Source organism: Colletotrichum siamense (assembly GCF_013390195.1).
Source record: "Colletotrichum siamense strain Cg363 chromosome Unknown KSG_Cg363_contig05, whole genome shotgun sequence".
NCBI classification, from domain to species: Eukaryota; Fungi; Ascomycota; class Sordariomycetes; order Glomerellales; family Glomerellaceae; genus Colletotrichum; species Colletotrichum siamense.
In genome coordinates, this window is record NW_023501018.1 from 2640066 (window position 1) to 2654654 (window position 14589).

At 53.9% G+C, this 14589-nt stretch overlaps 4 protein-coding genes across 4 annotated transcripts; 3 read left to right on the forward strand and 1 right to left on the reverse strand.

Moving 5' to 3' along the window:
• Nucleotides 1–6241: 6241 nt before the first annotated feature.
• Nucleotides 6242–8018, forward strand: AFG1 (the record flags this gene model as incomplete). Its single annotated transcript, XM_036640127.1, has 4 exons — nt 6242–6419; nt 6499–6582; nt 6644–7091; nt 7151–8018. The coding sequence occupies 4 exons, from the start codon at nt 6242–6244 to the stop codon at nt 8016–8018; spliced, it is 1578 nt and encodes a 525-aa protein (XP_036494293.1).
• Nucleotides 8019–8368: 350 nt separating this feature from the next.
• erg-3-1 (Delta(14)-sterol reductase) lies at nt 8369–9184 on the reverse strand (the record flags this gene model as incomplete). The annotated part of the gene is made up of 1 exon (XM_036640128.1): nt 8369–9184. The coding sequence occupies one exon, from the start codon at nt 9182–9184 to the stop codon at nt 8369–8371; it is 816 nt and encodes a 271-aa protein (XP_036494292.1).
• Nucleotides 9185–10730: 1546 nt separating this feature from the next.
• Nucleotides 10731–12055, forward strand: LAP1-3 (Leucine aminopeptidase 1; the record flags this gene model as incomplete). Its single annotated transcript, XM_036640129.1, has 3 exons — nt 10731–10919; nt 10977–11723; nt 11780–12055. The coding sequence occupies 3 exons, from the start codon at nt 10731–10733 to the stop codon at nt 12053–12055; spliced, it is 1212 nt and encodes a 403-aa protein (XP_036495035.1).
• Nucleotides 12056–13510: 1455 nt separating this feature from the next.
• On the forward strand, nt 13511–14476 carry styx-a (Serine/threonine/tyrosine-interacting protein A; the record flags this gene model as incomplete). Its single annotated transcript, XM_036640130.1, has 1 exon — nt 13511–14476. One exon carries the CDS (start codon nt 13511–13513, stop codon nt 14474–14476), a length of 966 nt encoding a protein of 321 aa, XP_036495036.1.
• Between the last annotated feature and the right edge of the window lie 113 nt (nt 14477–14589).

Consider the following 14589-nt stretch of genomic DNA (forward strand, 5'->3'; position numbering starts at 1 on the left):
GTTGGGTTGGACGTCGGAGAGAGGCCAGGCAGCGTGGTAGGTACGGCGGTTCGTCGTTGTTTGTGTCTGCGGGCTTCTGGGCGGCTTGGATCGTGGTTGGCGGCCGGGGAAGCGGCTGCAGGGTTTGGTTGCTGACCAGGAGCAGCTCCCAGGGGGGACCCTTCAGGGTCTGCGTCGTCCTATCTCTTGGTTGCCTTTTAAGAGTACGAGGTGCGTACGTCCTCACAGGAAGGCACCTACATAGTAGTCACGTAGTGTATACAGACGCTGCAAAGCAGTTTACTAGACAAGGGGCGTCCGGCAGGCACACTGGCACAGCATGTCGATTACGGTATGGCCTAGCTAGACGTTCCATGCATGTCTCATTTGGGAGGCAGAGCGGGATGAGTTGGGGTTGCAGTGTGCGCGTGTCGGTGATGAGCGACAGATGCAGGCCGGATAGAGCACCCAGGCTCAGACGGGAACCTATGAGTAACCAGTCGGGTGAGAGACATGGGATGGAGCATGGAGGCGGAACGAGGGAGCGAGAGAGATGTACAGTGGCTCTGGGGGCTCGGACTCTATACTCGGTGAACATGAGTATCGAGAAAAAGAGAGAGAGAGAGACAGAGCATGGTTCTGGTTGGTGAGGTTAGCTGCTGGGTATTTAGTCGGAGAAGGATTGTTACTTGATTACCTATTCGTACCTCTATCCAGGCCAGACTAGACCAGACCAGCCGTTGGAGGCAGCCACAAAACACCATGACCACGGGCCGGGGGTGCCATCTTTGCTCTAGCTTGCTCTAGCTGCCCCGGCCCCGGTTGGAGTGATGCTGGGTTTTTGGGACCCCACGATCGCCGGGCAGGGAAGACTGGGGGGTACTCAAGACATCCCAAGACAAGGGCGCACTAACGCTGTCTCGCCGTTTCCTGGCCCGTCTGGCGTTAACAGCATGGAATTACCCGTGAGGTAGCACTTCCTTACTGACCGAAGGGGCCAAGACGCAGCGTTTGGTACCTAGGTTGGTAGATGGTAACCTTAGGTAGGTAGGCAAGGTACCTAGTAATTAAGGCACGCACATCCGAGCCCTGGCCGCCCGCGCCTACCTTACCTTACACTAACCTTTACCTCCGGGACCCACATAGTTATTTCCAGTACCTACGCTAGGGAGGTCCACTTGGCGTGCCTCTCCACCTCTGCTTAGTTAGGTAGCACCACGAGTCCACGACACTGCAGCCCATCACCACCAGGACAGGTGGACAGGACCTGGGCTTTCTTCTTCCCTTCCACATGCACTGAACTCCGGTGCACTCCACCATCGCATCCACGTCCGTTGACGTATCCATCCCGGTATTCGTCCACCTCTTACATGTCACGCATCTTTGACGACAATCCTTCTCGTTTGCTACGTAACGAAAAGACGTCCGGTCCACTATTTCGGGTCAGCTCTCAGCAGCACAAGGGCTTCGAGAATGCGAACGGTGCTGAGGCGTCACCGCCGCCAATACATGCCATACGCACCCACGCAGCAAATGACGGCTTTAAGATTTCATTCTTATTTCATCTTTTGCCTCTCTTCCCGTCTCCCGTCTCGGTCTCAAGAAAGGAAGGCAAAAAAAAAAAAAAAAAAAAAAAAAAAAAAAAAAAAAAAAAAAAAAAAAGGCGGCTCTCGCCTCTGCCACCTCCGACCTCGCCCTGGCTGGTTCAATCAACTTGGAGAAACGCACTGCATTGGCCTGCCTTGTGTGTGCGCCCATGGCGTGCGTCCTGGCCTGCCTCGCAGCCTCCCGGGTGCCTTCCGCTGCCACTCCATACATGCATTAGCCCTGCTATCACGCTTCGTCTGCAGCCAGGTGGCATCCGACTGCCAGAGCACCTGATCCTTCCGCTCCAAATTTTGCGATTGCCTGGTCTTGCCGGCCTACCCAGCCTGCTACCGAGTATTGCTTCAGGCACTCGAGAATCGTCTCGAAACTCGTTGCTGAAGGCCCAGCCATCACTTTTCATATCCGCCCAACCGCCCATCGACCTCAGCTGATGGCCAGAACACACAGCTCCCAGGTGGCCAGCCCATGGAAGCCTGCCACCGCTGTAACCGTCAAAGCCTTCCGTCGATGCCAATTTCGGCGTCGTGGGTCGTCTATTCCTGGCAAAACATTCAGCAGCATGTGATCTAGGGGAGTGGAGGAAGCATAGAAAAAGAAATCAACCCCCAAAGAGAGGACCTGTCGGCTGCCATCCTCGTCTTGATGATGCCTACGCGCAATCCGAGACTTTCTACACCGTGTGTCTCACCCAACAGTCGTCTCTTCTTTGGACATCCCACGCCCGCCTGATAGGTTTGAGCTGCTCCGCTGGTCCGCAGCCAACCGGCTGTGCGCTCGGTACTCAATTTCTTTGCGGACCCTCGTCCGGTCACTTTTTACCAGCACGTCAGCCACGCGCTGGAGACCTTGATGTGGTACTCGTCAAGCATAATGTTTTCCAAGTCCGCCTTTCTTTGTATCAAGAGACTGGCGTCAGAAGGACTGTTGGATGCGAGAAAACGGTCTCTTGCCCGCACGAATCGACGCTCGCAAGCCTGTAATCGTGTCTGAACAGCTATCCTGAGCGCATCCTTGTAGCATACGGCGCAGCGGTCTGGTATGTGGCCTCCGTCTGGGATCGTGGTAGGTATCAGGAAGATTTCCTCCCTTGTGACGTGGCGTGCAGGTACTCCATGTCCACACTGGCCGTAAGTGAGCTCGCAACGGCAAAACGGGCAGCTGCTATTCTCTCGGAGCCATTTTGACAGACATCGAGCTCCTGCCAAATGCCCGCAAGGCATGATCAAGGGGATGCTGTCGGAATGCCTCCTTCCGCTTTCGATCTCAGTCTGCTCCTGAAAAGCCAGACGACTGTATTGGCATATCTGGCAAATCAAATCTTCCGGTTTATCGATCAAAAAGGTGACCTTGGGACTGGGAAAGAAGCATCTTCCCACTTCAGGGGCTGTAGGATCTTGGGGCCTGAGCCAGCTGCTAACAAGGGGCAGAAACGTCTTTTTCAGCCACGAGTCTTCCTCCCTTTGCCGTGCTCTATTACGTCTCGTTGAAAGGTATCGTTTTTGAACCTTGCTAATCCCTGGTACGGTGACCATTGTGCCTGGTTCAGGGGCGCAGTAGGTTGTTCGATTGGTGCAAATTCGACTCAATTTGGGGCGGCGAATGGCTTGCCGAAATTGTGCTCCAGTGCGCGTTTGTTTCGAGATCTCTTGCAGAGGACCTTCTCGTCTGTAGTTATTATATTACCTCCCGAGATAGGGCAGCGTCTTCGACTTGGAATCTCACAATCACGCTGTTCGACGAACAACGGATGTGCAAAGATTCCCTTCACCATATCCATACTGACCCCTTGATCGATGCTCTTTTAGACTCGAAGTAGAGGCACGACAACAAAGCCAAGCACCTATCAAAGACTTGAGTACCTACTGTACAGCTCCGACTGTCGTCAGGTCAAGGCGCCCAGGGCGTCGCAGCGGGATGCTGCAACTGCGTAGCCTTAGACGTCTAAGCCAACAGAGACTCATAAGGATACTTCCGCACGTCTCCGAAGATTATTGCTATCAGCATCACACCGTGTACGCTGGTAATTGAGGTCACATCGCACGGCTTGATCTTCAGGGACCTGTCCTGGAGCACAACATGAGTCACGGACAATTTCTAGTGTAAACTCCACAAATTTCACGGCCACGGGCTCGGATCCCGAACTCGAGATCTCGATGCGTAAGAAAGATGGCACCGAGCTCCGATGATCAGTATTTCAAACCATCTGGCATCGGCCGTGATAAATTGTGAGAGTTGCCCCTCGCGCTGATGTCGAGCGATTTCGATAAGACTTGTAGCGCGTTTAAGGCACGGCTACTTGGCTTGATAATATCGTGAGGTTTGAGAGAGAGGATTAGTATGGCATCATTACTTATACTAGAGGACTGTTTGAGCATCGTTGGCCGTCTGAGCGAAGGATTGAGCCCCACGACCGCACTGAGCAGCCAGCAATCTTGCCCCCTATTGCTTCTCCCCGTGTTTCTCAGGATTGTGGATAAGAACATAAGTCTTCAGGTCTTCTCCTTCCCCGACAGTAGGTAGAAGCTCACATTCGCTGCTCGTTGCTGCATGCTTCTATTTTCAGGAGGTTGACGGGAGACCCGATGCCACGATCTTTGACGTAAGGCACCACCAGCTAGTTACAAGCTTTGCTGGCTCCAGTATGCAAGTGTTGCTGCATCGATATTGAGGATTCTCCCCGAAGTCACCCCTTGCCAAATTTGACACCCCGGAGTACCTCAAGGCCCACGGCGTACCCAGCACTCTTCCGGTGTGTGCATTGGTGTGATGACAGGAAGCAAGACACGACAATGCCGTGTACCACCGCTAACGCAGAGACAGCAAGAAATCAGCCGACGGTTGCATGCGATGGATCTCTCCTGCCTTTCACCTTGAGGCTGAGGGGCAATGTAGTGAAGCCTGACGTCCGTTGGGGGGTAACGTTGACAGGGATGGATCTGTCCGCTGTTGGGCAAGCTTGCTCTTGGGGATGCGTACCTGGGTCATGAGAGTCCCAGGGTTCTTTGCCCATGGACGTCTAGACCTTACGGAGGCTGCAATAAACCGTTCAATGTTTGAGACAAACGAATGCGCCTCCGCGGACTACGGGCACCTAACCTCAGCGAACCCCCTTTTCCACATCGACAGGCTGGGTGAGGGATTGCTTCTGCCTGGAAACCCCTGTGAATATTAGCTGAATGGTCATGAGCTTCTCTAATATGACATTACGGTTGCAGGCCTCAATTTTGAACGAGTGCGAAAGCACAACATGATGCGAGGCTGTCGGGCAGTTGGGCAACCGATCTTTGGAGGTCTAGATCTTTGGTCTAGTGCTTGCGCATCAGGCCCAGCCTGTGGCGAATCGAGTCTAGAATCATAAGCACAGTCTGGAATTCCCACAGAACGATCTCCAACAACACTTGGACGGGGCTCTGCGAGCGGCTCCATCGGCATTAAGGTCAATCCAAGCTTGCCAAGATGTGCCTGCTGATGAGGCGCACTCTTGATGTATGAATGGTTTTCGCGCTCTTTTGTTGAGAAGCAAAATGTTCTTATAACTCCCCTCAAGTCCTTTGGTTGAGAATGTTCGCTTCCGTAGAAAACCCCATCCCATCTCATCCGGGATTAAAGGAGCCGGCTCGTGTCCCGAGATAATTTCTGTCTGGGGCTCCTGGTTTGACTCCTGCTTACACCGGGATCCAAGGCTCTGAGGGTATGGACGCCAACCGCGGACGAAAATCGCCACGCGGTGCAGATTATGTTTTTCGAAACCCACCCAGTGATGTCAAACATGCCTGGTATTAACTTGCCAATCATCTGTTGAAAGCTGTGGGGATGGATGGCTTTGTGTAACCCTAGAAGCTGTAAATTTACCGTCGCGTGGATGCTCAATGCAGATGACTAGGAAAACCTAATATGTTCGATTGCTATATATCTTGGCCTCTTGCGAGATGCTCTCCCTGAAGCGCAGCTCATGTTTTGGTTCTCATACACATTCGTCCCCAGCGTTCAACTCGGGGGTCACCGGGGACCTTGTCAATGCATTAGAGAATGAAGGCAAATTCAGTGCAGAAACAACGAAACCGGTGTTCGTCCGTATCAAAACAGGTTTTCGTCCGACTCGACAATCCCACGGTTTGAAGGGATGAAGTTGGTTTGAACCATCTGGTCTGAGCGCCAATGCCGAAGAAGCTGAGGCCATCACCAGCCACATCCGATGCTTTGGTGCAGCGAAAGGATGTCCAATGAGACGAGGAGGAAAGGAGATACTTCGGCAAGGTGGGGGGCCCCGCGACGGCACTGCCAAGGTGCCCTGCGACCGCCAACAGCAGGCGGGACATTGTCACGCTGAACACCGAAGAACGAAGAATCCGGGCAGGATGTCTTCCCGAGGTCAGCCGTGGCGCCCACTCCACTAACCCGTTAATTCGGCACCTACAAGTATCGCCGGCGGCAGGCACAGCGTCATTTTTTAATGTGCTGGGCGACGAAAGCGTTTTTGTGGCTTCCACATCACCCCTTTTGCATCTTCTCGTTCAGCCAATGCACCGAGAGCGCGGATCGCATAACATGTCTCTGCGCGCATCGATTCTTATAGAGTTCTGTTTTTGTTGATCTGCCCGCAGCCCACCATGCGCGGCGTCGCTGCGTCTTCCTCCCTCCCCCTCCGTCGCCTATGCCTGTCGCCGCCGCTCGCCCGAAGCCTCCCGAGACAGCCCACCCCCCGCCGCACACTTTGTACAGCCTGTCTGGCGAGCAGGACGAGTGCCAACAAACCCAGAACCACGGTCGCGCAATGTTTTCCGGCGCCGCAATACGCGAGCTGTGCTGGACAGAGAAGGGCGGCGTCAGCGGTAGCAGCGGCAACAGAGGGGAGCAACGGTGGGTTCATAGAAGCCGAGGGGAGAGGCGCAGGAGCTAAAGGGGCAACAGTGACGAGAGATGACTTTGGTCCGATCCAGGAGTACGATCGCCGGGTGGACAAAGGCATCTTGCGAAACGACGAACACCAGAGAGGTGAGAAGGTTTGCGGCGCAAAGGCTAGGATCACATGCTAATGCGATCGGGTGGGCGACAGGCATCATTCAGAGCCTTCAACACCTTCACGACGAGCTCGTCAACTACCAAGCGCCAGCAGTCGTGCACCCGACTCTCGATTCCCTGAAACCTGCGAAATCAGTGTTCGGATCCTGGTTCGGCGGAGGCAAAGCGCAAGCCGCGATTGGCGCCATTCCGGCCAATCTGCCCCGCGGGCTCTATCTGTTTGGCGATGTCGGCAGTGGCAAGACGATGCTTATGGACTTGTTCTATGACACCCTGCCAAGCTCCGTCAAGTCCAAGACGAGAATCCACTTCCACAACTTCATGCAAGACGTCCACAAGCGCCTTCATAAGATGAAGATGCTGCACGGTAACGATGTCGACGCTGTGCCTTTTGTCGCCGCCGACATCGCAGAGAAGGGCAATGTCCTCTGCTTCGACGAGTTCCAGTGTACAGATGTAGCAGATGCTATGATTCTTAGGAGGTGAGTTTTGAGCGGCACAAGCTAGGCGTGGGAACTGTGGCCGACTAACCCGTCAACAGATTGCTCGAATCACTCATGTCGCATGGCGTTGTACTGGTAACCACATCGAACCGACACCCCGACGAACTATACAAGAACGGCATCCAGCGCGAGTCTTTCGTTCCGGCAATCAAGCTGCTCAAGAACCGGCTTCACGTCATCAACCTAGATTCTCCGACAGACTATCGCAAAATCCCAAGACCCCCTTCTGGCGTCTACCACACGCCGCTGGACGCACACGCAAGCTCCCACGCCGAGAAATGGTTCCGCTTCCTCGGCGACCCCGATTCACCCGAGCCTCACCCGGAGGTTCAGAAGGTTTGGGGCCGCGAGATCCACGTGCCGCGCGTGAGCGGCCGCTGCGCCTGGTTCACCTTTGACGAGCTCATCGGCAAGCCTACGTCCGCCGCCGACTACCTTGAGCTGGTGCGCTGCTACGATGCATTCATCGTGACCGAAATCCCGGGTATGACTTACCGCCAGCGAGATCTGGCACGTCGTTTCATCACCTTTATCGATGCCGTGTACGAGTCGCATGCCAAGCTTGTTCTTACGACGGAGAAGCCTCTGACGGAGCTCTTCGTGTCTCGCGCGGAATTGGAGGAGTCGCTAGGCAAGCAGGGCAAGGAAGAAGCTGGACAGGGCGACGGCGCGATGAGTCATCTGCTCGAGGATTTGGATCAGAACATTGATTCAATCAAGGGTCTCTCGGGTCTTTTTTCGGGCGACGAGGAGGCATTCGCGTTTGCACGTGCGCTCTCTCGTTTGAGTCATATGGGCAGTCGCGAATGGGTTGAGCGAGGCATGGGTCTGGAGGATCAGGGTGGTAAGAAGGAGCGCGACGACTGGGCAAAGGTACGGAGTCGGCAAATGGAAGACAGTATGTGAGCGAGGGTGCATACGATGCAAAGCATACGCCAGCTGGGTCGCGGGCTGGGCGACATTTTGACATTTGCCTCTTATCATGTATCAAACTCTTTCATTTTCTAGGCATATGGTTGATGGTTCAGTCGTGAGCCCGCATCTGGAGGACACTTGCATACCCCGGTCGACTGAGGAACTCCGATATAGATGCTATTACATGAGACGCATTTTACTTTGCGTTGCCTTGTGGCCTGGTGTGATAAATCGTTGTGTATAACATGATAAACTTGTAGGCAATTCTGGTGCAGTGCCACTTGAGCGGCTCGCATACCGAAACCTCATCATCAGTATTGAATACCATTTGGACCAGGTGACTAGTAGATGCCAGGTAGGATAACCCACTTCGTCTCCTTCTTGAACTGATCCCACTGCTCGCCGTACCTCTTGGTGCAGTACTCGTTCAATACCGGCACGGCGCGCGAGACAAAGTCGAATGCCTGTCCAACACCCATGATGGTACCGCCGATGAAGCCAGACGCAGCCATGCAGTAGCCCGCGCGCCAAAGAGCATAACCACCATAGTTGATGTGACGCGCCCAGCTCCAGAGGCCCTCGCGAATGACCTTGCCCTGGTTCTCAGGCTTCGCCTTGAAATGCTTGCGCTGCTCTTCGGACGCGGTCTCGAGGAACATGCCGATGCCGAACAGGGCACTTCCGAGGACGGCCTGGTACGGCAGAGAGGTGCCGGGGAAGTAGAGAGGAGAGGCCAAAACGGAGGTCGAGGCGGCGAGGAAGAGTAACGAATTGGCGCTATTCACGAGTGTGTTGTAAATGCTCACGGGCACAGCCGCAGAGGGGCCGAACTCTTCAGCACAAACACTGACGACCCAGTACGCCTGCTTGGCGAAGGAGCCAACAGACATGCCGAGGAGGATCAGGTGCGGGAGGGGAAGGTTGAGGTTGTCGATGAGGGCGATGCCCGTGTTGGAGGCGGCAGTGAGGGGCAGAACGACATTGAGACCGAGTTTGGAGAGGAGGGAGGCGCCCCAACCACCAGCGATGAGCTTGTATTGGAGTATTGGATCAAGACCGCGAAGGCCGACGAAGGTCAGGATGCCTGGTACGCTGGTCCTCTTGACCCCGCGTTGGATGAGGTCGAAGGGTTTGTCGTTTGGCCGAGAGTCTGCCATGGTGTCGGTGGCTCTCAATTGAGTGACGAGGGGCCTGTGGTTCGAGAGGAACTGGAGGAGTATTCTGAGGTAAATGCAGAGGAGGAGGGGATGTTTATTAGGAGATGTAGGAGCTCAAATAAGGCTAGGCTATCAATAGAGGTGGTAGCGTCATGCATGACACTGCTCCCGGCATGACGGCGGCTGCTAAAGTCCCTTTATATACGGGCGGGGATCTGGATTGGGGAAATGCGATGTTTCCCCTTAAGATCATCGCCTTCTTCCGGACGAAGGTTTGCTGTCCGCGCCCAAAGTCCGTTCCCCGAACCAACCATGTTTTTTGCAACCCATACAGGGACTTTGTGGTAGCTGCCACGTCCGAAGTTAGATGTAGGTTCAGATGAGCTCGAATTGGTAAGCCGGGCATTTGTTTTGGAAGGGATTAGAGCGATACACGCCGAAGGGCCGGGTATCATGTCCCCGCATGTTTTCCCTGTAGAGCCGTGCTTGAGAGTCCATCTACATCTCTTCTACTGGCACTATACTGCTGCTACCCAGGTCCCTAGTTCAGGACTGCTCGCCTGCGTACCAAATTCACCCAATTTCACCTTGGCTCCTAAGCAAACTTGAGACCCAAATCTCAACAGGGCAAGGCAATCCAATCCGAGTGCGGGCATTTGTACAAGCCATGGCGTGGTGCGATCGATTGTTCTCAAGGAGCAACACCACTGGACTCCGACACATGCGACCACACCCATTGGAGAACTCGAGATCCCGTCCGCTCTCTCATAGATAAACTAATGAGGGCCAGAGTAGTAGTCCGGTCGGAGACGACGGGCGAATGCCTGGTGTTGCATGTATTTTTGCGGCGGCGAAACGCTTGATGCTGAATGTTAAGCGGCGCCAGACAAGCCTCTGCTGTGGGTTGGTTCGTCTGAAGCTGGAGACGTCGCTTGGCCATGCGCATGTCTCACGATGCTCTTTTCCCCATCGGGCTTTATCTCGGCATTCGCGGCAAATATCGAGATCGCGGGGTGAGTTCCGTGATCTCTGGGTCAAGCAGCATGTTGGAGGCCCGGCGTATTTGCTGGCAGCTTCAGCTTGATGCAGCAGCGGCTGGGCTGCATATCAACAAATGGGACAGAAGAAAGCTCCCGCGCAGATGACGTGATGGTTTCTGGGTAGCTTCAGTGTTCCATGCGGATACCCGAGGTAAGGCGATGCCTCTTATCTAGACCCCTGCATTACCGATAACACTGGCGTCGTTCCCAGGCAACGACACTGGAGGAGCATGATGCGAGGTGGGTCTCTCGTGACCAAATATCCAATGACTAGCCTTGAATCTAGCGGCACCTGGGTGATGTGTTGCAGACAGGGGAGCTTCAGTTCCACACGTTGGGTCCTGCGTAAGCTGTTGCAGTGGCGTCCCCTGCCTGCCTAGCTAGGTACCTATTCGTACCTATTAAAGCAACCCGCGACATGACGGCGACTCCTCTTCCCTCTGACATCCACCCGCCCACCTCATCATCCCCAGACTGTACAACTTGATCAACTACATCAATCCAAAATGAAGGTTACCAAAGCTTCGCTTCTCGCCATCTTGGCGCACTCGGCCATGGCCCGCTTTGTTGCCGAGGACGAGATCAACCGCGTCCAGTTGTATCCCGCCGGCTCCGAGCCTGAGAAGTACCTGATTGAGCTGGCCCAAGGTGACACTCGCTGGGTCACCGAGGAGGAGAAGTGGGAGCTCCGCCGGGTAAGACGACACTGCATGCATCCCGTCCTTCTTGTGTACTGACGTGCAACTCTGCAGAATGGCAATCGTTTCTTCGATATCACCGATCACCAGGACTTTGGCAAGACCGGCCTGCGCACCAGGGCCAAGGCCAAGCCCGTCTTCCCCGAGAAGTGCACGCTCCAAGACAAGGTCAAGCCCTTGATTAAGGACCTTGACAAGAACGAGATCCAGAAGAACCTCGAGAAGTTTACCAGCTTCCACACCCGATACTACAAGTCAGACTACGGCCACCAGTCGTCCGAGTGGCTTCTCTCCAAGATCAACTCCATCATCAAGGATGCAGGTGCCGATAAGCACGTCTCCGCCGCGGCGTTCCCCCACACATGGCAACAAAGCAGTATTATTGTTACAATTCCGGGCAAGTCTAACCGCACAGTCGTCATTGGTGCCCACCAAGATTCCATCAACCTTTGGCTGCCATCTATCCTGGCCGCGCCCGGCGCCGACGATGATGGCAGTGGTTCCATGACCATCCTCGAGGTCCTTCGTACCTTGCTCAAGTCCAAGGACGTCGTCGAAGGCAAGGCCGACAACACGATCGAGTTTCACTGGTACAGCGCCGAGGAGGGCGGTCTCCTTGGTAGCCAAGCCATCTTCAAGTCATACGAGCAGGACGGACGTGATGTGAAGGCCATGCTCCAGCAGGACATGACTGGCTTCGTGCAAAGAACGCTCGATGCCGGCAAGCCTGAGAGTGTTGGCGTCATCACCGACTTCGTTGATGCTGGATTAACTGATTTCATCAAGAAGGTCATTGTTGAGGTACGTTCTTCCCGTTGCTTCCATGACTCGCGACATCATGCTGACAATATCAACAGTACTGCAAGATCCCTTTCACCGAGACCAAGTGCGGATACGCCTGCTCGGATCATGCTTCCGCCAGCAAGGCTGGCTACCCTTCGGCTTTCGTTATCGAGTCTGCCTTTGAGGACTCGGATCAACACATTCACAGCGTTGACGACCTCATCAAGTACCTCTCATTTGACCACATGCTTGAGCATGCCAAGATGACTCTGGGTCTCGTGTATGAGCTCGGCTTCGCTGACTTCCCCGCCCTTGAGAAGAAGAGCGAGACTGTCTCTGAGGAGCTGTAGGAGGCTCTTTAAGGCAGACGTGTGAATGAGCCAAGATAGTCACGATATCTCAAATACAATAAATAGACGAAAGTTTGAACACATCAGCTCCCTATGCCGTTACATAAAACGTATCCATCATACATTAGAGAGGCTGTCGTCACAAGTAATTGCATATCCCATCTAAAACTGAAATATTATATGCAACCTGCACAGCCTTCTCAGGACACTGTTCTTATACCTGATAAAAGTAATGATAGGGAGAAGACTACGTTTTATTAAGGTCCACATAGAGTGAACGTTTTAAAGATCAAAAGGCAAAAAGTTTAGCTTGAACAGCCTATGAAAATCCCCAGGAGATTCTTACCAACCTCAGGTGTAACGATGCAAGGGATTTTTCTAACGGCGGCAGAGCAAGAACCCACTGAGAGAGTGGGATTCGAACTTGCGCACCCGTGGCGTGGGACTTTCAGAGAAAAACTCGCATGAAAGCGCCTAGTAACCCCACTAGACCACGGGCTGTTGTGAAAGAGAAGGGCAAGATGTGAGCTATCAGGGTCGGGAGTTGGGAGTCGAGAGGTCGGGAGAGACCCAGGGTGGGGCTGCGCATCTAGGTCGGCGGTGCCCGTCTGCTATTCACCACACTACATTTGTGACGTTCACGTCCCACGTTGCAAGGACCCGACTAGGTATTACTGCCTACCTTGGTAGGCGTTAGGCAGGACTCGCCTCGGCTGAACAACCCCGTCCGATCCATTTAGCCAGAAAGTTTGCGGGAAAATCCTTTGAAGGATTTTCGATGTTGGTAGAGTCTGCTTGTAAGCCATTCATCTTCTTCAGGGACTCGTTGAGGGCGCTGCATCCTGTGTGCCTTTCATTGCGCAGTCCAATTACTATCCATTGTACTATCCATTGTACAACAAAATGAATAAGAGAACTGGTGCGGAACACATTGAGTCAAAATGGAGGTGGATAGGCCCTGATTAGTTCCTGCTGGTAAATACGAAGTTGCTGGCTAAAGGCACCTTGCTGTGTTCACCTCAAGGTGAGAGTCTCCAGGTACCCAAGAAACGACGTTAAAATAAGACGCAGGGGCTTCCGGGTGCGGTTGCTTGCCTCAGCGCAGATCCCACGTGCTTAGACAGGCTAGATCGAGAGCCCCACCGCTCGGCGAGTGCCACTCACACCCTGGAGTACACTTCCCATCTCCACAACCAACTTCACCTCTCGCAACACACTCTCTCATAAGCATCGCCGCAACGTCCGACGTTTCTAGGTAGTATATCTACCTCGAATTGCTACGATCAGAAAGTACACGGAAGGATAATAAGCCTCTTGGCAAACAAACCCGGCAAACACACTTCGGAGTACAGCATTGGCCACTTCGAGTCATTGCGCACGGAAGCTACGAAACATACTCTCTTGCGTTGACAACGCCAAACAAGTCAAAAAACCCCGCATCAAGAGGGCATCAACATGACAGAATCAGCTCCCGAGAGCGTTTCTAACGCCATCGCCACGGCTCCATGGAGCCAAAGACCGCCCAGCCCGCCCTACATCCCCATCCCTCTCACGTTTTCCAAGGGTGCCGACTCTGCACTGTTGCCTTCATTCGACAACGTGGACTCCATGCACCTGACGAGCGATGATCTCAGTATCATAACCCGCAACGTCAAACAAACCATCACTGACAGGTCGGTCGGCTGGAACTATGAAGCACGCCGCCAAGCACAGCCAATCCTCGATTTTCTCTACCTCGGACCGCTCTCTATTGCTCGCGATGCCAACTGGCTGGCGCAAAACGGCATTAGCATGATAATCGTTTCGAGATTCTCACAAGCTGCACGTTTTATGAGCGTCGACAAAGCCGCACTGTCACTCGGCATCAAGGTCGAGTATTTAGATGTAGCCGACAATTTCGAGTTGGTCCGAGGTTTTCCAGAGGTCGTGCGGAAAATCAACAACCACTTGCTCGAAGTCTACCATGCACAGGCGCTGGAGAGGCAGGACGGTCGCATGGTCATCGACAGCAACAACTTTAGGGGCGGGAAGGTCTTGGTCGTTTGCGAGACAGGCAATGATCGATCAGCCTTCATCGTTGCTGCATACATCATGACAGTCTACGGACAGCCCATGATTCCCAGCGTCCAGTTTGTCTCCGTGCAACGTTTCTCGGTCAACTTTGACGAGGAGAGCAAGAGGATGCTGCGGGCCTATGAGGATCTTCTCAATGCTCAGAGAATAGTATCTGATGCGACAAGACATGTCCCCAGAGCGGGCGAAAACGACGGCCGCCAAAAGGGAGGCAAGAGAGGCATAGAGGCTACGCTAGACGATGATGACAGAATGGAGGGAGATGGTTACGATGGATTTGTCGTCGACCGTGAGCGATATGAAGACAGAGCCAAGTTCGTTCCATTCGTGGACCCAGGCCAGAACTAGATGTGCCGGTAAGTGAATATGTAAGCAACGCTTTTGGCGTTGCCGAAGGTGGGACAGCGGGGCGATGAAGCATGGTTTTTGTACATAAATACTGCATTCGTGGGAACTGGAGG